The sequence below is a fragment of the Phascolarctos cinereus genome, unplaced genomic scaffold, assembly GCF_003287225.1.
Source record: "Phascolarctos cinereus isolate Bilbo 61053 unplaced genomic scaffold, phaCin_HiC Scaffold_1;HRSCAF=81, whole genome shotgun sequence".
Lineage (NCBI taxonomy): Eukaryota > Metazoa > Chordata > Mammalia > Diprotodontia > Phascolarctidae > Phascolarctos > Phascolarctos cinereus.
This window is the reverse complement of record NW_027555514.1, coordinates 195,990,845-196,015,219: the sequence shown is the minus strand read 5'-3', so window position 1 is coordinate 196,015,219 and position 24,375 is coordinate 195,990,845. Positions and strand designations below refer to the sequence as shown.

At 35.4% G+C, this 24,375-nt stretch overlaps 2 protein-coding genes across 8 annotated transcripts in view; one reads left to right on the top strand and one right to left on the bottom strand.

The window, feature by feature from the left end:
- Positions 1–8,357, bottom strand: part of CACNA1C (calcium voltage-gated channel subunit alpha1 C) — a 1,008,001-nt gene extending 999,644 nt beyond the window's left edge. The window contains 1 exon segment of the mRNA XM_078156118.1: positions 8,191–8,357. Coding sequence (XP_078012244.1) covers positions 8,191–8,329 — 139 coding nt within the window. The 5' untranslated portion in view covers positions 8,330–8,357.
- DCP1B (decapping mRNA 1B) overlaps positions 1–24,375 on the top strand; it is a 101,796-nt gene that overhangs the window by 38,800 nt on the left and 38,621 nt on the right. For all 7 annotated transcript variants that reach the window (XR_002327391.2, XM_078156116.1, XM_021001678.2 and 4 more), the window contains 2 exons: positions 13,638–13,704; positions 16,699–16,834. Coding sequence is in view for 6 of the 7 variants with exons in the window: in XM_078156116.1 (XP_078012242.1) it covers positions 13,638–13,704; positions 16,699–16,834 (203 nt within the window). In the remaining variant the exon portion in view is untranslated. The remainder of the gene's footprint in view (positions 1–13,637; positions 13,705–16,698; positions 16,835–24,375) is intronic.

Below are 24,375 nucleotides of genomic sequence, written 5' to 3'. Positions count from 1 at the left end.
AGTGTTTGAGGCATTATTTGAACTGTGGTTATCCTGACCCTAAGACCATTCTCCTCTCTTCAACTGTGCCAGATTAAACTCAGAACTTTGGGCTACTTTTGCTTTAACCTGTCAGGTTGAGGTGGCTTCATTGACTAGACTGCTGTCACAAAATCATTCTTAGAAATTTTCTGTGATCACGTGTTTATAATCACCTACGATATTTTAGGAAATTACTATACCAAACGATCGAGCAGTTGACTTACTTTTCTGGCTTTAATACTGTAAAGTGTAATTTTCATTTGGGCAAATTTTGTACTTGAAAAAGAGGAAGTTTTCATTATTTGAACATCTGGCCATTTCATAATTTGAGACTATATGACTGGATTTTTTTCCTGAGTAAGAATCATTCTACGTACATGATGTCAAAAGTACTGCTGGGATAGCTTAAGAATACACACATGGAGATGACATTGGTTCCTACCAACTACCTATATTTACATATGTATGTTTACATGTTAGTGTTCTCTTGTATCTAAATTAATAATCATTATGAAAATGGTTTTGTTAGTAGAGTTGTTTCAAATAATTTATGAGGTACCAATTAGGAAACAGGAGGAATAGGGGACTGAACTGCTAACAGTATAGGTATAGTTGTGTATTGTCTTATGTATATGGCATAGACCTAGACTTATTGATATTACTTTGCATCAGTCAAAGGATCTATTAAAGATTTAGCAAATGCTACAATACACAATGACCATATTCCCCTTGAAGTAATATTTTGGTAGTATTCACACTGCTAACTCCTTTCTTTTCCTCCAAAGAGTACCTGTGAGCCATCCTTCCATTCATCCCTTTACTTATCAGCATTGATAGGATTCAGCTCCTCTAGCAGAATCTTAGCAGAATCTTCATTCCCTGGTCATTGGACAAAGAGCTCTCACTGAGAGTACCAACAGTCTAATTAAAGTTTATAGACTGTGTGATTCTTAGCATCTATTGCCCCCCCATCACCATATTGCCTACCATCACTATAGAAGTGAAAGATGGCCACACAGAATTGCCTCAGTTCCTCATCTGTAAAATGAACTGGAGAAGGAAATGGTGATCCACTCGAGTATCTTTGCTAAGAAAACCCAAAAATGGGGTCATAAAGAATCAGACACAACTGAAAACAACTGAACAGCATCTTTTCAACACATTTTATTGGGGTTGCGGTATAGCAACAAGACCTAGAAAACTGATGCCTTTGAAGAGAAGGGTTGATGTGTGCAAAGTGCAACATGTAACCAATAAAGAACTCTAAAGAAGAGCAGAAGTAAAGTATATTATCAAAGAATTGCATGACAGAAAGAGAAGATGGTCTGGACAAATGGCAAGTGGATGGCCAAGATACTCCACTGGCACCTTTGTAACATTGGGAGAAAGTAAAGGCCTTCAATATGTAACATATTGGGTAGGTCTCCTGTGGTTAGCTTTTCGAAGGACATGGGCAAGAGGTACAGGATAAATAGGCTTGGATAGGTTGTGATCTGCATCATTGGAGGAAATTCCTGAATTGATGGGACCACAGATACATTTGAATATTTGAGCAAAGGTTGGTCCTGTAGAAACCTCATGCCTTTTCCACCATTGCAAATCACTTTTAAAGATTTTAATTTTAAAAAATAAGAAAACTTAAATATCCAAGTCAACAGATTTTTACTTCATCTATTTTCTTGTCATTGTTGTCACTACATTAGTCAACCAGTGACACTTATTAAGCACTTACTGTGAATACAACTTTGTTGGAAAAGAAAGCTGATGCCAAATGTAATAGAATCATAGGATCATTGATTTATAGTTAAAAGACCTTCAATGTCATCTAAATACAATCTCTTAATTTTAGAGGTGAGAAAACTGAGGCCCAGTCTTGTATTAAGCCATACAAGCCATAGGTGGTAAAGGTAAGATTTGACTTTAAGCCCTGTGAGTCTAAATCAAGCAGTCTTTCCACTGCACCATTCCTTCCTATTGTAGATAATTTATTTTACTGCTTTTTAAGAAGTCAAATCTAAATCATATTTTTCTTGAGTAACAACTTCCACATACTATCTTTGTATGCCTTTACCACTGTTAAGGATGTTAACATAAAGTTTGGAAATTAGAGTTAAGGAATAACATTGCATCTGTGAGAACTAAAGTCTTCCAGTTAGCAGAATATATTAAGAGAGAAGAAACCTTAGTCCAGCTGCTTTGTTGTGCAGGTGAAGGAGCAAAGTGGCAGGGCTGGAATTTGAACCCAAGTTTTCTGAGTTCAAATATGACTAAATAATTAGACATTTGAATAATTTAAAATTTGATACTTTCAAATCCTAAACTCAGATTGGGTAATGTGAAATGAGATTAAAGAATAAATGCATTAGGAGTTGAGAAATGAATTTGATGAGAAGAAAGTAAAAAAAGAACCTGAGCATAAAAAGCTACTGTCATGACAGGTGAGCTCCAGACACAAACTCAGAAAAAGACAGTGACTAGAAAACATCTACAAGCAAAACCTCAAAGAAAAATGCAGATTGGACACAAGCCCAATAAGAGTTCCTAAAAGAGCTAAAGAAAGAGACAAAAAGAAGCAAAAGTAAAAAAAAAAATTAAAAGCAAATAAATTGGGAAAAGAAATAAGAGCAAATAAAATTATGAAAAGAGAATTAACAGTTTGGTAAAGAAAGCACAAAAAATACTGAAGAAAGTAACTCCTGAAAAATCAAAATTGGCCAAATAGAAGCTCTGTGAGTCATCAAGAAACAATAAAATCAAATCAAAAGAAAAGAATGAGGAAGAGGAGAAAAAATAATTGACTTGGAAAACAGATTGAGGAGATATAATTTAAGAATTATTAGACTACCTGCCATGATGAGGGGAGGAGGAGAGAAAGAGAGAGAGAGAGAGAGATCCTAAATATATTTCAAGAAATCATAAAGGAAAACTGCCCAGATACCTTAGAGCCATCCAAATTTTAGCACTCCCAGGTTAAGGAGAAAATATCGTAAGCAGCCAGAAAAAAATAATTCAAATACTGTGGAACCACAGTCAGGATCACACAAGATATAGCAATTACCACTTTGAAGGAGTGGAGGGCTTGGAATATGATATTCCAGAAGGCATAAAAAGCTTAGACATGCTTAGGGAATGGTAAATAGAAAGCTGATTTGCTTAGACTAAAACATATTGATTTTATAGTTTGGGAAGCAATATGCTTTTGTTGACATTTTTGCCTTTAATGTGTCATATTTAAATCCTTCTATTAAGTGTTTAACAGGTTGAATCTACACTGAAAAGTTTTATTTACTTTTTCCACTCACCAGTTTCATGTTTTCCAAATTTTTTGAATTCTCTGTTTTGGATTTTCTTTTTCTGTTTTCATGTAGAGTAAAATAGATTCCAGACTCCAGGATACTTTGAAATATTCTTTTTTAAATTAATTATTTTTAGTTTTCAACATTCACTTCCATAAGATTTTGAGTTTTAAATTTTCTCCCCCTCATTCCTCCCCAAGGTGGCATGCGATCTGATATAGGCTCTACGTATATATTCATATTGAACATATTTTCACATTAGTCATGTTGTAAAGAAGAATTAGAACCAATGGGAGGAATCATGAGAAAGAAGAAACAAAACAAAAAAAATAAAAAGAAAGAGAGCAAATACTTTGAAATATTATTGAAGTTTTCTAATGGCTTTAAATGTTTTGTAAGTAAGATTAATGTCCTTGTAATTTTCTGTCTTCCCATTACAAAGAAAGTAGCATACATAATTTCTTAGGAATAGGATCATAGATTTAGAACTGGAAGGAGCCTCATAAGCCATGGAGTCCAAATCCCTTATTTTACAGATTATAGAAATGAGGCAAAGAAAGAGTAAGTGACTTGCCCAGAGTCATCAGCTAGTATCTAAGGCAAGATTTGAATCAAGGTCCTCCCAGAGCTTAGCACAGTGCCTGGCACATAGGAAGCGTTTAATAAATGCTTGTTGACTTGATGCCAAGTCCAGAACCTTTATCCACGATGTCAATTCAAGTGAACTCAACAGCATTTATTAAGTACCTACTATATAGAAGGCACTATCTGAATTAGGAGCTGCGTAATGTCCGGATTAGGAAGTTAGTAGCCTCTGTATACTCTGCCCAACTCAGACTAGGATTGTGTTCCCTGAAGGATTGTGTTCAGTCTTGGACACCATAGCTTAGGAAGGAAAGTACTCAAAGGAGTACAGGTAGGCAGGTAAAGGACCTTGAGATCATGCTATATGAGCCCACCTTTCTAAGCTCATTGCACATGTGTTACTGTCCTTCACACATTCTTCATTCTAGTCAAACTGGACTGCTTACTATTCCCCATATACAACCTTCTATCTCCATCTCCATGCTTTTGCAAAGGCTGTCCATTATTCCTGTAATGCATTCACTGGGGCCCTTCTTCTGGAAATTACTTTGCACAGATATTTTATATTTAATTTTCTATGTATATGTTGATTTTTTTTCCTGCCTGTAGTAGAATGTAAGCCACTTGAGGGCAGGGACTATTTGATTTTTGTCTTTGTACCTCTTCTGCCTAGCACAGTGCCCAGCAGGAGTAGGTGTTTAAAGCTTATTGAATTGAATGGATTGATTAAAGAAACTGAACTGGGAATATTTAGGTTGTAGAAGAGAATACTTTAGGTGCTTTGGGGATGAACCTGAGAATTGTCTTTTGGTATGAAGGATTGTCAGGTGGAGATGGACTAAACTTTTTTTGTTTGATCCAAAGGACAGAACTAGGAACCGTGAACAAATAGAGGATTGTTATAAGAAAAAAATCTCTAACACCTAGAGCTGTCCACAAGTGGAATGGGTTGACTGTTCTCCCTCACTGGAGATCTTAAACAATGGCTGGTTGACCATTTAGCAATTTTTTTTTTACAGAAAGTATTCTTGAGTTGGAATAGATAATCCCTTCCGATTCTGAGATTCCGTGATAGTCATCAACAAACATACAAAAGAATCTTCTGCCTGTAGATCATCTTTTTGTTTCTCGTGTGTGCGTGCGTGTGTGTGTGTGTGTGTGTTTTATCTCAAACTTTTTAGAACTAAAAGAGAAAGAGGAGCAGTTTCCTGTTGAACTAGTTCCCCTCTGTGTTTGAACTGGCTTCCTTGTTCTGAAAGTTTTGATAAAACTCCATTTTGAAGCTAAAGGACTATAAAATAATTCACTCTATGTTAATCCTTATAACAGTTCAGTTTAGTATTTGTTGTATTTGAATCTAAATTTAAATTTAGATTTTAGTTATATGTCATAGTCTTATGAATAACTGCCTGTTCTACCATTGGTCTTGAGAGACCTTTCTGACTCTATTTCCATATCTAGAAAAAGGGAATAATAATACTTGCAACATCTATCTTAGGGCTACTGTTCAGAAAAATATTTTGTAAAATTTTAAGCACTAATTGTGAGCTATTAGAAATCCAAGAGATTTTTCTATATGTGAATGATTTTTTTAGTCAAAGTGGTCAATATATTTATGGATAAAATAATTTAGGTAGGAGATAGATTGTTTTTATTTAGCTTACTATTTAGCTCACAATTTTTAACTTAAAAAATGAAATGTCAAGATTATTGCAAAATACACTTATTTGGAGCTTTCCCTGGAAATTTGTAGAAATTAGAAGAGCAGTGTTAAATACAGCATAGAGGTATTAAAGGATGAAGAATCTGACCTCCTAAACTTGAGGATATTGTCAAACCATGAGCTTTCAATTTTTGAGGACCCAGGCTGCTTATATGGAGTAGGTAGACTCAGTGACATGATTTGTATTTGGTATAAATTCAAGATGTTTAATAAATCCTGTTTCATTTTGAAAATACTATCTTTTAGAGTTTAGAATAAATGCTAATTTAATCCAAATTAGTAAAATTCCTGAGTTGGTAGTTTTGTTTTATTCTTATACTTACTTTTTTGAGAACCAGTATTAGAAAGGTAGAAGTTGCTCCTTACTTTAAACTATATATTCAACTTCTCTACCACTTTTTCTAAATAAAGTTTTCATGGATATGAATTATCCTTAAAACAACCTCATGATATTTCAAGATCATGGGAATGTTGATTTGTGAGACATAGTAAAACTCTATGTCATGTGAAAAGAAACAGACCAGGAGACCAAAGATAACAATGCTATGTTGCTTGCCACTGGCAAGTAAAGGTTTTATATCTTATTAGATCATGCTCCTGTTTGGTCAGTAAGATGAAGGCAGAAGAGGAGTGAAAGAACAACACATTAAAGGCATTAGTTAAAATGTGCTGAAGGGAAAGCACTCAGTACAAAGCATTCAGAATGGGCTGGTAGTACAAATTCAGCATGCCACCAGCCAAGCATAGCCTTCATTTCCCATCTATGGCTGTCAGTGCATGGGCGACATGACAGTTGACCTCAGCGTTTACTGCTGCAAGTGTACTGCCAACACTGGGAATTCCAGACATCCTTTAAAAGATAAGATAGGCATATGTAGCAAGAAGGCAGAGGCTGATTAACAGAAGCTTATTTAGTTTTTCCTTGTCTTTTTTTTTTAGAAGTAATACCAGTTCCCTTCAAGATGACAAGTTATGTAAATAGATCTTAGTCAATTTTAAGGAAGCTAAATTCATTTTAAAGTATGACTATGCATTCCAGTGGCCATTGTGAACTTTCTAAAATACTTGGTAACCTTTTGGAATAACTTTATTGCATTATTATTAACATTTGTTGGCACTATTTATTAAGCACTTATATGTTTATAAGTACAGTGTATCTCTCTCTATGGGTGTGTGTACATATATGTGTGTGTGTGTGTACATGTGTGTGTGTATATATATATATATACACACACACATGTATACACAATGACTGCCCTCTGCATGTTCACATTTTAAAAACATATAACAAACTAAGAAATAAAACAGTTAAGGACTGTGCTCTCTCCTTCTCTACAGTGATAGATAGATAGATAGATAGATAGATAGATAGATAGATAGATCCATGACTTAGCATTCCTTGTTCTTATATTGAGATGTCCATCCTTCATGCTTCCTCATGAAAAAAATGAGCTTTTAAGACATTTTCCTAGCTGCTTTCTTAAAGACCTAGGGAATCTTAAATTTAACTGCTATGTTCCCAGTTTTTTTTTTAAATCCTAGATTTTAAAAAAAGGAAGCACAAAAATATAACTGATGTCTTATGCCAAACAAGAATCCTTTTTTCCAGTTGCTTTTGGCAATATTGTCAAAAAGGAAAAGAGCATCACAAATACAAGAACCTGTGATATCCTGTAAAATTCTTCCTATTCTAGTACATGTGTTTTATCCATTGCCTAAGTACAGGGAATGTGTCTCTATCCTTTAAAATTATATAAGCAATAACATTGATCATTTTTTAAATAATCAACAAACCACTTCAAAGATTCATTTTAGAGATTTGGAACTGAAAGGTCTTTAGGATAAAATATAGAGCAGTTAGCGCACTATACTAAGTAATGGAAATACAAAGATATTTAAAAAGATTGATTATGTAGAAATTCTTATAAGGAGCATACACTATATAAATAAATTTCCAAAAACCTTTCAATTTAGTTGTGTGTTACGCTACAAAGAATCGGATGATGACAAATGAAAGTTTATGATTACATGGTCTTTAAAAATGAATTGCGTGTGCTTTTAACATCTTGAAATTGAATATTTTTATCTTTTCAACAGAAGAAATTGAAAAACAACAACAAAATCACCAGCTAGTCATGACTGACTTGCTCTGTGTGAATTCACACTTGAAGACTAATTCTAAAATTTCTCTGAAGACCTAAAACTTCTGTCTCCTTTACCTGATAATTGAAAGAGAAGTAGAAGCAGTGTTTTAATTTAAATTAATGCTTAATATTACATTACCTGTTGAGGCTGCCAATTTAACACCTGTGACCTGAGAATTTCTATAGCATAACATATTACAAAGGCATGTGTTTATTGGCAGAACTTCATTAGATAGTAGTACCTTAAGCCTCGTACATCAATATTATTGAAATTCTGTGTTAGATACCAAGGTAAAGGCAAAGAAATGTCCATGTAATGATTGAATGTAACTCATACTATTTATATGTTTAAATATCAATAAGATACATTACAATAAATTTCAGCATGTCTTATTCCTTAGGTCATTATTGACTTTCTTACCTTCGTGTGAGATGTAGAAACAGTTGAGTTGAGCTTCATTCACCAAAGTACCCTTAAACTTCCTCTCTGTTTCTGCTGGAAGGTGACTAGGTAATGTTTGATATGCAGGAGTAGTTGATTTAACAAAGGCTTGAAGCATTGTAAATGTCCAAATATCCCTCTGTATGAGTGGTTGCTTTGTTGGGATTCCAAAAAAATAATTTAGTTGTGTTTTGGAACTTTTCTAAATTTAAAATTTAAAAACATAGAAAACATGTCTGTTACATTTTAATCTTCAGAAGTTTCCATGATCACTTTCCTTATGTTTCTGTAAACATTGCCATTTTCTGCTGTAAAAATTCTTCTTAAATAAGAAATGATTTTAAATAATTTTTTTAACTAAAAGAAACCTTTTCATTCTTATCCCTTTACAACATGGTCCTTTTCCTTCTTTGTTGTAATGACCACTGTCTGGCTAAAGTCAGATCAGTTTTATCCAAAGAAAACTTGGATTGAAGTATGAAATTATGGTCTGTGTCAGCCTGTCAGCTCCTCACCTTCCTGAGGCATGAGGAGCTCTGGTTTTTATATATCACCACTAGCTAGTTTGATATAACCTCTTGTGGGGAAGAGCAATAAGTTTGTCTAGAGGTGTAGAGGCCTTGGCAGAAAATTTCAGTTGCTTTTTTTTTTTTTGGTATTAATGAAATTCACTACCTTGGTCCTGATGGGATTTTGCCCAAATCATGAAGATATTTTATTGTTGGGGCGAGGAGGGTGATCCTTCATTTTATACTGTAATATGTGTCATTGCCTAGCACTGGGTCAGCAGTTTGAGTTACTATTTCCTGATATTTAAACTTGACATTCATATTAAAAAAAAGAATAACTAGGGGCAGCTAGGTGGTGCAGTGAATAGAGCACCAGCCCTGGATTCAGGAGAACCTGAGTTCAAATGCAGCCTCAGACACATAACACTTAGTAGCTGTGTGACCCTGGGCAAATCACTTAACCCCATTGCCTAGCCAAAAAAAAAAAAGACATATTAAACTTTACTCAGAATTTAAAGGACTATTTCAGATTATTTCATTTTAATATTGAAGCTATGTTGCTGTTTTGTGTTGGCTGAATAGCCAGAAAATGTTTCCTGATGTGGAGAAGTCTCCTCCCTATCTTAAAATAATTTCCAGGAACCCTGTTTTTCCCTCCTTCTCTTTTGACATTTTAAAGATGTTTTCCTAGCACTTTCCTTTCCCAAATCTGCATTTCGGTTATACTGTGGTACTGACGATGTCAAATTGCCCTGCTGGTGTATACTAACAGTTTTCTTGGCACCTTCCCCTGATGAAGACCTAGTTCCTCATATCAAATGCTAGGAATAGTAGCCTAAAACTTATAATTCAGTTCCGTTCAACAAACATTTAGGTGCCTTCCATGTGCAAGGCATTAGGCTAGGCCAAGGGTTACAAAGACAGATATAGCAGAGATCCTATTCCTTTTTTGTTGTTCAGTCATTTTAAGTTGTATCCGACTCTTCATGACCTCATTTTGGGATTTTCTTGGCAAAGATAATGGAGTGGTTTGCCATTTCCTTCTCCAGATCATTTTACAGATGAAGGAACTGAGGCAAACAGGGTTAAGTGACTCACCCTGCACCCTTGCTGCCCCTGTTCCTTCAGCAGTGGGGAAGCTGCGGCCTTGAGGCCACATGTGGCCCTCTAGGTCCTCAAATGTGGCCCTTTCACTGAATCTAGAACAGAACAAATCCCTTTAATAAAAGAATTTGTTCTGTAAAACGTGGACTTCTGTAAAACTAGGAGCTTACAAACTAATAGGTAGAGATGAGGGGCAAGGATGAAGACTTGTGTACATATAATTTATTCAAGAGAGAAGGTATTAAGAGACTGCTTTTAGCTAGAGGATTGGGAAAGGCTTCTTACTGGAAGCATCTCCTGATTTGGGCCTTGAAGGAAAGGAGGGACTCCAACCCATGTGACCCTTTTTAGGCATCTGAGATAACACAGGCAAAAGGCCAGAGATAAGAAGGAGAGAACAAGAATTGGGGGGAGAAGAGGAGCAGAAATTACAGTTTTTCTGGAATACTGTATATATGAAGAGGAGAGAATATGAAATACAATGGAAAGATAGTTTGGAGCCAATTAACTAATATTTGATTGGAACCAGATTGTAGTAGGCCTTTTGAAGGACAGTGTGAGTAGTTTATATTTTATTTAGTAGGTATTTGGGTGCCCTTGAAGAGTTTTGATTAGAGAATTTATATAATATGATGGTACTAGGAATTATTTGGGCAGCAATATAAAGGAGTGGTTTGGTGAGGGAAGAAGGAAGAGCAATTAGGAGACCCTTATAATATATATCAGAGTAATGAAGGCCTGACCTAGTGTGGTAGCCATCTGAGTGGAGAAGGGTGGCATGAGAGATATTGCTAACTGATTGGATGGGAAGCATGGTAATAGTAAGAGGAAAAAGTTTAAAAAGATGGAGATTATATGTTGGAGTAACTGAGATAATGTTGGAAGGATCAGCAGAAATAGGAAACGTGATCACTTTAATTTTGGACATAGGATCACAGATTTAGAGCTTGAAAGGACCTCACAGACATTGGGTCCAATTACCTCATTTGACAGATGAGGAAATTGTAGCACTGAAGGGTTAAGTGACTTATTCAAGGTCTACAACTGGTAAGTACCTGGGGGGCAGGATTTAAAACCATGTCTTCCTAACTCCCAAGTCTAGCACTCTTCTATACCACACTGTCTCTATGTTTGAGATGAAGGCACAATATCCAGGTAGCAACATGTAACAAGTGATTGCAAATATAGTATTGTAACTCTAGGGAGACCTTGGTAGTAGGCATAAAGATGTGGGTGTAACTTTTAGTAGAGGTGATAATTGATGCTGTGCTTGTATAGAGATCACCAAAGAAAAGAGTGTAGAGAAGTGATCAAAGGACCAAGAAAAAACCCTCAGATGGGGAAGTGGAGGAGGGGAAAGGGGAGAGGATAAGAAACTAAAAAAGAATTCAGAGAGAGCAGAAGAGAATCATAAGACCCAAAAAAGGAGATGATATCAAGAGAGAGAGGATGGACCTTTGGTCTAGATGGAGGCATAAAAGATCATTTGGAGACCTAGCTCTTCAACCTGTACTCCAGCAAAAATCTTAAAAGGGCACCAGATTGAATAATGATTAAGAAAGCCCAAAAGAAGTAACAGTAAGCTCATTCATTCATCACAGGACTACACAAAAAGAAATACAGAAACCTGCAAGACCCTTCCATCAGGACAGCCAGCAAGAAGGCAAGTTAGCGAGGCAAAGTCTGCTAGCATTCTAACCAGAGATGCTTAAAGAGCAACTGAAACCTTCAGCTCTCCATTCTTAGCAATGTAGGATATTCAGAGTAGCCAGGTGAGGAAGCTCAAAGGGAGGTTAAAAAACTTGAGTTCAGGGATAGGAGCCAGCAGCACTTGGAACTCTAATGCCATAAAAGTAAGTAGCAGGTAAACAAATGGGAAATCTGTCTGTGCCCTTAACAAAAATTCTCCTTTCCCACCTGAAACCTAATTTACCCTGTTTCCAGGAGGCAAGAAACCTGGAATATTCTGATAGGGAATTTCTGGGGTAAGGGGTGGGTGGGGAAGGCAGAAGATTGTGTCAGAAACCCACACTCTAAAGTGGCAACACTCTAACATAGATGCCCACATTGAGCCAGATGTCCATAACGGGTTGATCTAAGACACATAAGGCCCTGATGACCAAAGCTCTCTGAAACCACTCAGTCTTGGAGTTAGAGGAAGGAACAGGGGGTTAAACTAACTAGAGGGGTTAAACTGAAGACAGACATGCAAGGAGAGGTAGAAGTCAGTGGCACACTCCAGGAAATTAAGGTCAGGAATAAGTAAGGCCTGATCATCCAAGAGTTTGGGAGGGTGTTGCATCTAGCCCTGGCACAAAGTCTCAAATCAGCAACTGAAAATAAAGATAAGAGTAAACAGAATGCCACCTAGAAGAGAAACATTGTGGGTCAGGAGATACTCAACAGATAAGCCAAAACTAAATAACTCCTTAACAACTGCAAGCAAAGCCTCAGAGAAAATAATGGTTTGACCTCAAATACTAAAAGAGTACCTGGAAGAAATTAAACAAGAAATAAAAAATAAAATTATAAGTGAAATAAAAACTCTGGAGGAAAGAGAAGAATAAATAACTTAGAACAGACTGTGGGGAAGCTGGGTGGTGCAGCAGATAGAATGCTAGGCCTGCAGTCAGGAACATCTAAGTTCAAATCCAGCCTCACACACTTATTAGCCATGTGACTCTAGGAAAGTCACTTAATTTATGTTTGCCTCAATTTGCTCAACTGTAAAATGAGGATAATAATAGCACTTACCTCTCAAGGTCGTTTTGAGGATCAAATGAGGTGATTATTGTGAAATGTCTAGCACAGTGCCTGGCACAGAGTGTGGTACATGATGATCATGGAGGAGGAGGAGGCAGAGACCCTTGCCCAAATAGTTGATTCTCTGAAAATCAGAATGGTACAAAGATAACTCACTGAATGCATAAGACAATATTAAAATAAGGGTGTGAAAGTAGAAGACTGCACAAATGAGGAGGTGAAGAGTTGGCATTACTTGATCCACACCCTGCCAGTCAAAGGAGGGTATATCCCATGCAAACATGCTAAGAGTTTATTACAGAAACTCAACAGGGAAGCAGGATAATATCTGAAATGTATTTTGGAAATGTTTCTGTCTTACGTTTATAAAGAGGATGTAGTTGAACAAATGATAAACTTTGGAGTTTATTTTGAAATGCTCAAGTGAAACCAGTAATTGTCATTATCTTGTAATTTTCCCTCAGATAATAATCTATTAAGTTATAATCATGTCTAATCATCTCAAGAGATGTATATTAAATAAGAATGAATTGGTTAAGTTTCTTTTTTTTTTTTTTGCAGTCTCCTATAAATTTAAAGCTATGTCTGCTTTTTGTTACAGCATTTTAATTAGGGGGAAAAACACCTTTCCTGGGAATAGTTCCCATATCAATTTTTCTAAACACAAAAATAAAGATACAGTATGTTTCTACATTGTACAAAAAAGAAACAAAATCAAGAATATTAGAATTCCAATTCCTTGATCATTCTATTTTCATTTACTGAAGAAACACTTTTTGAGCATCTACTGATTTGAAGACATCTTATTAATCACTGTATTTTCAAGTAAATAAAATGGTTTATAGGATTTGTATCAAATCTACATGTTTATAATCATTGCAAATTTCTCTGTAGATTTACACCCAAATTCAGGGCTAAAGTTACTTTTTTAAGTTTTTGATTTCTACGATTATTTTCATTCATTAAATATATCTTTGAAGAAGAGAAAAGGAACTTCCCACTATTTTGTGGTTGAGAAGTTGCTCATAATTTACATTTGTGTTTTTGCAGTGTCCATTTATGGAATTTGGTTTTATGATAAGGAAGAATGCCAAAGAATTGCAGAGCTCATGAAAAGGTAAGTAGTGATAAGCTGCTGTTCATATACATATACACACACATATAAATACATCTAAATGTTAGTGAAATCTCTCTTTTTGGAAACACTTTATAATGATCAAGAAATTAAATACTGATGCTTAATATTAGAAATACTTGACAGTAGAAATTTTACAAAAAATAGCCATAGATGTTTGCCTGCTACATTAACTTTTATGCAATATATAAGCTTCAGCCTGTTTTTTTCAGATACTATGTAAAATATCAGTGATTCCCAAATAGGAGTGTACATTTTGTAGTGAAGTAGTTATTTTTCCTTTTCTAAATCCAGTTGGTTTTTTTGTTTTGTTTTGTTTTGTTTTTTGCTTTACAAGTGGCCTTCATATCAGTAAAGAGGAGAGGAAGAAGCAAAGTTTTTGAGGGAAATACTGAAAGGTTCATATTTCCTGGGATTCTTTCTTCCTTTTCTGCACAGAATTTAGTTTCCCTATCCCTCTGCCAGATTTTCCCACTTGTTTTCCCTTTACCACTTCCTGGGAGATTTTAATTTTTTCAGTAATCAAACTGCGCATGTGCTAATGCAGTTTTTATTTTTCTTTTTCATCTTTTAGGAATTGTTTTTATTATTGGTCATTATAAAATTTCGTGCTAACATGGCTATTAGCTACTTTAAAAAATTCTAATAGTGCACATGAGAGGCAGCATGGCATAGTATATAGAGAGCTGGCCTTGGAACCGGGAAGATCTGAGTTCAAGCCTTGCCTCTGACACATTTTGGCTGTGAGATGAAGTCAAGTCACTTACATCTCTGTGCTCAAGGCCAAACTCTGGCTGCATGTGAAACAAAATTCCCAAGTGTGACACAGATTAAAATATAAGTGGGAAATGTTTAATAATATAAGTATAATGCAACATATGTAATGTAATTTGTAGTTTTCTAAGTCATTATGAAGCCCATAGAAATCTGAGTTTGACAGTCTTTCTCTCAGCAATTCTCATGCCATAAGTTGAAGACAAGGTATGTGTTTGGTAGTAGAGTTTAAAGAGTGTTTCAGTGCCAAGAAAACCACACATTCAATTCTATCCCTATCCTAGTAATATTCTATGAATGTGCAATCAAATATACCCAATTCTCTTTTGGTTGAGCTTTCATCACTATTCAAGACTAATTCTGCTGATTGACCCTACTGGACATATTACTGCCTCCGTTTCAGTTGGTTACCCCTTTAGTCAGTTCCCAAACTCTCAGATCTGTTTACTCTGAGGCAATTATTTCTTTTCTGTTCGTGGTGATGAATTAACAAAAGTCTTGGAATGAAATGAGTTTGCTTGTGACTATATTTATCAAAGATGACTTTGTTCATTGCTAATCACACTGGAATGACAAAGCAAATGTGGCTGCTAAAATGTGGCCATAAAGCACAATGTATATATGAATGGAGTTTCCTTTTCATTAATAATCATTAGTTCCTGAGAAACCAGCTTGTAATTGTTAATTTTAGTTAACTAACTGAAGTGTGCTATAGACTAATTTTCAGAATATGCATGCTTTTGTAAACTGTAGTGGTTTTGTAATAGCAGTATTTGATATACATCAACCTTCTGTTGTAACTACCAAATAATTGGAGCAAAAATTTTAATAGCAGTTAATAGTTCATTTTTTGTAGATTCATAACTCTGTCAATTAGGCTAAGATTCCTCAGTAAGTCTGTGGCCTTGTCTGCCATGGAATTCAAGGTATTAGAGTTAATACTTCTTCTAGGCCAAGTATAAGGCCACTCCACTAGCTCAGTAATGTCTGCAGCTACTATGGGACCAAGAGACAAGACCTAGTATTTCCAGAAAGTGAAACACATAAATATAGGTATATCAAGTTGAATATAAGTTTACTTAGCTTTCTGAAAGGCTATAGAAGCAGTTTTAGGATACAGGTTTCAGGATACAGGGTTTGAGTTGGACAAAGTTCCCCTGGCATCCCAAACCCTCATGGAGGTGTGTCTAGAAAAGAAAGGTCATCCAGGGTACATAGCAGGGATTTGTATTAGATCTGTGGAACAATGTACCCTGGAGCTGGTATTGTTTAACTTGCTTTACAAAAGCCTTCTCTCCCAGGCACCAGTCATTTACCTCAGAGCTGTTTCATTTCCTAACATAGCAGTTTGGGAGTTATTTGCTGTCAGGATTGTTAGGAACTCTATTCCTAGTGTGACTTACAGGCTTCATTAATTTTAAGTGAGTAACTAGTCATTCTTTATGATCTAGCCCACTTCAAGACCCAAATCACTACAAGGTAAAAATACCTTTTTCAGGATTATGTAGCTTCAGGACATAAGCAGTTTGGGCCTGTCTCTGTGTTGTCAGGCTTACCCCCCCAAAAAAGGACTCCTCCCTGTTTCAAATAGCTCCACTGAGACTCAGCTTTAGAAGTAGGAGGCAGGGCTTCTCCAAGGTGACAACTCCAGCAGCTAAATAGGAGATCAGCCCTGTTTTTTGGCTCCACATTCAGTGTAAGGAACCCAGTTTCATTTTCCTTTGCAGTATCTTCAAGGGTCTTTTGAATTTGCAGGTCCTACCTTGAGAGGAATCTTTAGAGAGTCCCCATTACTTTTGTTATAACTTGGGTATGCAGTCAGTGTGCCCGTAACATAAGTCTCATTCTTTTCACTTCCTTAGACTCCTAATTAGTTTCATCTCTAATGTAAGGATAAGCATATGGAAATTATTGAAGGAGGTGGTTTTCAAACTACCTTTTAAAAAGTGGGTTTTTTAAAATAATTTCAGCCTGTAGTTTGATGTAAAGAGAACTCAGAGGGACCTTAGAGGTCTATGACAACCACCTTATTTTAAGCGTGGGGAGCCTGAAGCCCCAAAAGGCAGTGACTTGTCAAAGGTAGTAAGAGTTAGGATTCAAACTCATGTCCTCTGACTCCAAATCCAGTGTTATTTTCATTGTACCATTATTTATTTTTTCTAGTTTTTTCTTCTATTTACTTTATAACCCCTCACTTTCTAGCCTGACTCAATATGAGCAACTGAAAGCACGTCAGGGGGCTAGAGCAGGAATCTCCCCAATGATCCTCAATTCAGGAGAGGGCAAGGAAGTTGATATCTTACGAATGCTCACCAAGGCCAAAGATGAATATACCAAGGTGAGTCTTTTCCTATTTGTGATACATGCTGAGTATTTTTATTTGTTTGTTTGATGTTCTCACCTTTCATAACTCTCATCCTAATCTTCTGCTTCCTTTTCCTTTCCTTAGCTATTCTTTTTCCTTTCTCAGGGCCTCAGAACTTACAGAAACAAATACAGAAATTTTAAAACATTGAGATAACCCTTTTCTTCATCCCCACAACTTCCCCCCCAAAAAAATAGTAGGTAGAATTGGAAGTGGTAGGAAGAGTAAACAGAAAAGAAATTACTTATCCATAGCACAGTTTTCAAGATACACCTTTCCTGATAATGTTGTGTTGATCGTATTGATCCCCAAAACACTGCAGAGACTACTCAGTGAGTTATCATCATCATCATCAATAATAATCAAAAGAAACTACACTAGTCAACAGTATTGGAAAAATAAGATGGATGGGGAAAGTATATTGCCCCTATGATAGCTATGGTATTGAATTAGTTCATTAGTATATCCTGTTTGGACAGCTGTTGTGGATAGAAAGTGACTTGGTACAAAAATTGAAGAGGAAAAAGAGATTTCATATTTCACGTTTGGGAAAAGGTTTAACATTTTGAATGATCCCAAGCTGTTTACTACTCCAAGCCCATCTTATTTCTAACAATATGGTCTTGTAGTCAGAGGACCTAAATTCAAATCTAAGTTGTGCTGATCATTAGTTGTATAATGTAGGACAAGTCATTTAATTCTCTGAGCCTTAGTTTCCCCATCTATAAAATGAGGGGGTTGAATTAGATGACCTCCAGTGTGCCTTCCAGATTTAAGTGCAGTGCTATATGGCTGCGAACTATGGAACACGACAATCTGAGAAGACTCAAAATAGCAAGTAACCTAAAGGGCAAATGGAATGATACATGCATGGTTGATATAAGTAGACTGCAGCATATTATCACTGAAGATTTTTGTGGGAGAAGTCACATAAAAGGCATTGTCAAGGGTATATGTGACTAGAAAAGGAGATATGTTGGTGATGTAGTGAAAGTGAGGACATAGCGTAAATATTCCTGAAATATAAAAAGGACTGAGATGCACAGGATATAAAGGCAGAGAGAGATGGTGATCTGCACTAGAGGAAGGAGTACTTATAACAGTAAGATCACATACTGTGTATTAAAATGAAGAATTCAGTTGTTACAAGATTGAGGGCTGAGACTCTGTTACAGCTAGAAATGAAATAATTGGAAAGAAATGAGAGCTTTAGAGAGAAGACTTGTAAAGAGAATTAACAGCATAGTAAGAAGTAAAAAAACCTTATCAAAGTAATCTACTCCTCAAAAATTAATACAGATCAAATGAGAGTTAAAGATTCTTTTAGACAGAAAGAAATATTAAAACAAAGTCAAAAGACAAAAAAAAATAGAAAAAATGTAAGATGTCTCATATAAAAAAAACTGACCTGGAAAACAGATAAGGAGAGATTATTTAAAAATCATTGAACTACCTGAAAGGCATTCCCAATGAAAGAACCTGCATATCATATTTTAAGAGGTAAAATAGAATCATCCTGGTAACACCTTAAAGTAATCCCCAAAGGAAAACTACCAGGAATAGTTGGGAGAAGAGATGATAAGTCAAGCATTAAGCACAATCCTGTCTCACCATCTTCTTCATTGTAAAAAGCAGGCATAAAGCAAAGATATTGAAAGTGTAAGAAAATATAATTGTAGCAAAATCTGTCATGCTTCAGTTGACCTCAAAGAAATCAAAGGGAACAATCATGACTTCAGATAAGGCAATAGGAAAAAGATTAAAAGAGAGAAATAGGAAAATTATATGGAAAGGTACCATAGACAATAAATAGATTAACATTAGCATTTAACATATATGCACTGAATAGCATTTCATCTAAAAGGAAAAACTAATGAGTTAAAGGGAGAAATAGAGAGTAAAGCCATAATAGTGGAAGACCTCTTTCAGACCTAGACAAATCTAAAAAAGAAAGAAAGACAAGTGTTAAGGACCTATATATAATTTTAGAAGTTAGATATTTTAGGTCTCTGGTGGGATAGAAAGGAGTTTACATGTTTTTCAGCTTTGCATGGTACCTTTACAAAAATTGACAAGGTATTACCAATGCAGAAAAATTAAACATCTTTTACTAACCACAATGCAATAAAAATATGTTCAATAAAGGGCTGCTGACTAAAGGATTAAATTTAATTGGAAACTCAAAACTAAATTCATCTGAAAGATAGCTAGCATTTTTAGACCTACATTAAATAGTAATACTAATAATAAACATTCTTGCTTTACCCTCTTTCTTTATAAAGATGAAATAATCATATGATTATGTCAGTAGATACATTAAAAAACTCTTAACAAGATAAAACAACTATTCCTGTTAAAAATACTAGAAAATATAAAAATAAAGATCTTTCCTTAATATAAATGGTATCTATCTAAAACCATAAGCTATCATAATATATAATAAGGTTAAACTGGAAGCCTTTCTAACAAGATCAGGGGTAAAGCAGAATGTTCATTATCAGTATTACTATTTCATATAGGGCTAAAAATGCTAGCTATAGCAATAAAGCAACTAAAAGAAATTGAGGGATAAAGAATAGGTAAAGAAAAAAACAAAACTATTGCTTCTTACAGATGATTATGATTTAGAGAACCTTAGATAGCTAAAAATTAAAACAATAACTTCGGCAGAGTAGCAAAATATCAAGTCATCACCACCTCTATATATTACTAACAGCCCAGCTGGAAAAGATTAAGAAATTATATTTAAAACAACTACAATATATGTAAATTCCCATTGAAAAACACACAGGAACTATATGAATATAACTGCAGAACATCTTTTATGGAAATATAGACCTAGATAACTGGAATCAAATTAATTGCTGATGTGTAAACTGAGCCAGTATAATTAAAATAACAGTACTATTTAAATTAACTTACTTATTCAGTACCATACTAATCATTATCAAAGAATTATTTTATAGAGCTAGAAAAATAATAACAAATTCATCTGGAGGAACAAAAGATCAAGAATTTTGGGGAAATTATGGAAAGAGGCAAGGAAAGGAGTGTAGTAGTACCATATTTCTATACTACTAAGTAGTAGCTATTAAAATACTTCTAAAGGAATAAGTTAGTTGGTGGAATAAATTAGGTATACAACATACAGAAGCATGTTTGATAAACCTAAAGACCTTAGCTCCTGGAATAAGAAGTTATTGTTTGACAAAAATTGCTAGGAAAACTGAAAAGTGTATGGCATAAATTAGGTTTGGACCAGCACCTCACACTGTATGCCAAGGTAACCTCTAAATGAATATGTTATAAAAGGTCACATTATAAACAAAGTAGAGGAGCAAGAAAAAAAATGACCTTTTGGATCTATGAATAAGGGAAGATTTCATGACCAAATAAGGAATTAAAAGGGATCACAGAAGATAAAACAATTTTGATTGTGCAAAATTCAAAATATTTGACACAAGCAAAACCATTAGTGCTAAAATTAGAAGGCAGACATTTAAATGGACAAAAAAATCTTTGTAGCAAGTATGTCTGATAAAGGTCTCACATTTCTAAGATATATAAGGAATTAATCCAATTTACATATGGTCAAAGAATAAGAATGGGCAGTTTCCAAAAGAAGAAATCCAAGTAATAACAATGAAATTGAAAATAGTACTCCAAGTACTCCAAGTACATACTAAAGAAACTCCGAAGTGACACATCTTATCCATCAGATTGGAGAAGTTGAAAAAAGTAGAAAATGGCAAATGTTGGAAAAGTTGCAGGAAAATAGGCCCACTGATACATTGTTTGTGGATCTGTAAATTGGTCCAGCTCTTCCAGGGAGCAGTTTGGACCTATGCCCCAAAGTTATATTAAATTGTGTGTATATCTTCCCTTTCATCCAGTGGCCCCACTACTAGGCTATAACAAGGGTTCAAAGAAAGAAGAAAAAGACCTTTATGTATAAAATAGTTTTAGCCACTCCTTTTGTAGTGGCAAAGAACTTGCAACTAAGGGAATGCCCAACAATTGAAGTATGGCTGAACAAATTGTGGTATATGAATATAAGAATACTATTGTGATAAAAGGAACAGTTTCAGAGAGACCTTGGAAGACTTGTGTGAACTGATGCAGAATGAAGTGAAATAAAAATAACCAGGATAACAATTTGTATGATAATATTGTACAGACAAACAACTTTGAAAAACTTAAGAAATCTAATCAATGCAACTGACCAGCCACAGTTCAGGGGACTAGTGAATGTTGCATGGTATCCACCTCATGATAGAAAGTTGATGGACTCAAGATGCAGGATGAGACATATAGATGTAGATATATTTTAGACATGTCCAGTATGGGAATTTGTTTGACTTGACTGTGTTTATTTGTTTTAAGGGTTTTGCTTTACTTTTTAAATGTTTCATTTGTGGAGGTAGGGATGAGGAGGAAATGGGAGGGAGAGAAACACTCGTTAATTGAAAACAGAAAAAAATTTAGTAGCAAAGTAACAAAGCAGTTACTTACATGCTACTAGGCTACTGAACAGATGACATAAGATTATACTATCACCCTCCACCCTGAGTTGCCTATTATGAGTTGAGTGATGCAGAGTGGTACCTCTTATAAAGTAGATAGGTCATGGAAGGACTCTCTTGTTAAATGGAAAGGATACATTTAAGATCATGTTTGCTTAGATCTCTTGGCTATATGTGCCCTTCACAAACAAATTGAAATTGTGCCAGAAACTGAGGCTTCTGATCTAAGCCCTAATAAATACCCTGCCACCTCCAGTAGCCTTATCTGTGAAAACTTAGCTCCTGAGGTATGCCATTTTGCCTTAGTTTACCAATAGCTGTTCTGACTACAAGATGGCTATATTTAGTAATTGGTCTTCAGGTCTACATTAATCAGAGAGCCAGCATATTCTGGGGGATGATAGTTCTGACAAGGCCTCCCAGTGGGGTGAACTGTGGGCCACATGGCTGGCATGTGAAGAAACCTTGAGGAACAGGTCAAATAAGATCTTCCTCCACACTGATTCCTGAGTGATGATTCAGCCCAGCAAAGTCCATCAGGAAGAGATAGAAAGATAAATTCTATTTAAAATAAGTGTAGACAATATAAAATACTTGGGAGTCTACCTGCCAAGACAAACCCAGGAATGATATAGAAAGTCAGATCTAAACAATTGGAGAAATATTAATTGTTCATGGTAGGCTGAGCCAATATAATACAAATGATAATTCTATCAAATTCATTTGCTTATTTAGTAGCATATCAATCAAACTGCCTTTTATAGAGCTAGAAAAAATAATATCAAAATTCATCTGAAAGAACAAAAGAATAAAAATATCAAAGAAATCAATGAAAAAAAAATTGTGATGGAAAGTAGCCTAGCATTATCAGATCTAAAACTGTATTACAAAGTGGTAATCATCAAAACAATTTGGTAGTGACTAAGAAATAGAGTGGTGGACCAGTGGAGTAAATTAGGTACACAGTAGCAAATGTCCATAACAATCTAATATTTGATAAATTAAAAAATCTAAGCTATCACACTAGAGCAGAGCAATTTGGAACTATGCCCAAAGGGCTATAAAACTGTGCATACGCTTTGACCCAGCAATACCATGACTAATCCCAAAGAGATTTAAAAAAAAAAGGGAAGGGACTTGTATGTGCAAAAATATTTATAGCAACTCTTTTTTTGTGGTGGCAAAGAATTGGAAATTGAGGGGATGCCCATCACTTGGGGAATGGCTGGACAAATAGTAGCATATGATTATCAAATACTGTTGTACTTTAAGAAATGACTAGCAAAATGCTTTCAGGATAACCTGGAAAGATTTATATGAGCTGACACAAAGTGAAGTTAGCAGAACATTGTACAAAAAACAGCAGTATTATTGTATGATGATCAACTGTGAATGACTTAGCTATTCTGATCAATACAATGACCTAAGACAATGCCAAAGGACATATGATAAAAAATGCTATCCACCTCCAGAGAAAGAACTAATGGAGTCTAAATGCAGGTCAAAGCATGCTTTTTAAAACTTGCTTTATTTTTCTTGGAGGTTTGTTTGTTGGGATTTGGGGTGTTTTTGTTTTGGTTTGGTTTTTTGGTTTGTGTTTTCTTTCACAAAATGACTAATATGGAAATATGTTATAATCTATCAAATTGCTTTCCTTCTCAAGGAGGGAGAGGGAAAGAGAATTTGGAATTCAAATTTTAAAAAATAAATGTTAAAAATTGTTTCTACATGTAATTTTTAAAAAATTAAATGTAATTTTTTTAAAAAAAAAGAATCATCTGCCTAGAGAGCTTGAGAGGCTAAGGGGCAGAATTGTTAGGAGGTACCTTACTTTATAATGACGTAGAGGAGGTGAAACTTACTGCAGAACTGTGATAACTGTGAATTTTTCTGGGAACAGGAGGAAAGGCATATGCTTTTATATACTGCCTGCTATGTGTCAGGCACTGAGATAAGTACTTTTTACAAATATTATCTCATTTGATTCTCACACCAACCCTATGAGGTAGGTGCTATTATCCTCATTTTATAGTTGAGGAAACAGACAAACAGGTTAAGTGAATTGCCCAGAGTCACATAGCTAGTAAGTATCTGAGGCTGGATTTGAACTCAGTTTTTCCTGACTCCAGGCCCACCACACTATCCACTTTGCCGCTACCTGCCACTAACTGGAAGAAAGGTGGGGATCACTTAGCCAGCATGATGGCAATCCTAAATACCTAGATGAAGATGAGGGAGAATCTGCATTCAGTCTCTGTGGAAGAAGAGGCAACCCTTCAGCAAGATGCAAAGATTTGGTATCATCCCTTTAATGGGGCTTCAAGGGAGGAGCAGGTCTTGGGCCAGGAAATAATTGAAGTTGGGGAAATTCAGATCCTGGGACAGGTTGCATGCAAGAGACTCATGACCTCTTACCGATTTTTACTACAGACCTGTAATAAAGAATAGGTGACTATGCCAGAAATGTGCTGAGACCCTGATGGTCCAAGTGCTTCTCTTGCTTATTGTCACCACCTTACATGAGGAGATCCATTGTAAACAACAGAGATTTGACATGACTCACCACAAGAACCATCTGAAGAGGGAAGGCAAAATTGAGGATTTCTGGTCTTCTTTCTCTTCTGCATTTGGTTGGTCCAGAAGGTCATTCCATTTTTTGTTCCTGTGTTTGTTTTGCTTTTGTGATCTTTTTAGTTTAAGGTTGTTGTTTTTTCTTCTTTTTTTCTATCAGTAATGCTTATTCCAGGTTCCTCTCATCCTTTAGATTAGGCTAATTCTATAATGACCCTAAATTTATTTAAATGCTAGTAAGTCTTCCAGAAGACCTTTAGGCCCTAATCATTGGGGAGTGAAATGTTGATAGGATTAATATCTGCCAGCCTTCTTCCCTTCCCCCCAATTAGTTTGGCTAGTTCTTCCCCTAAAAGGCAAGAAAACTTTCCCAAAGATTTGATTGACCTGAGGGTTAAGGTCTAGTAGCATTTGACTTAG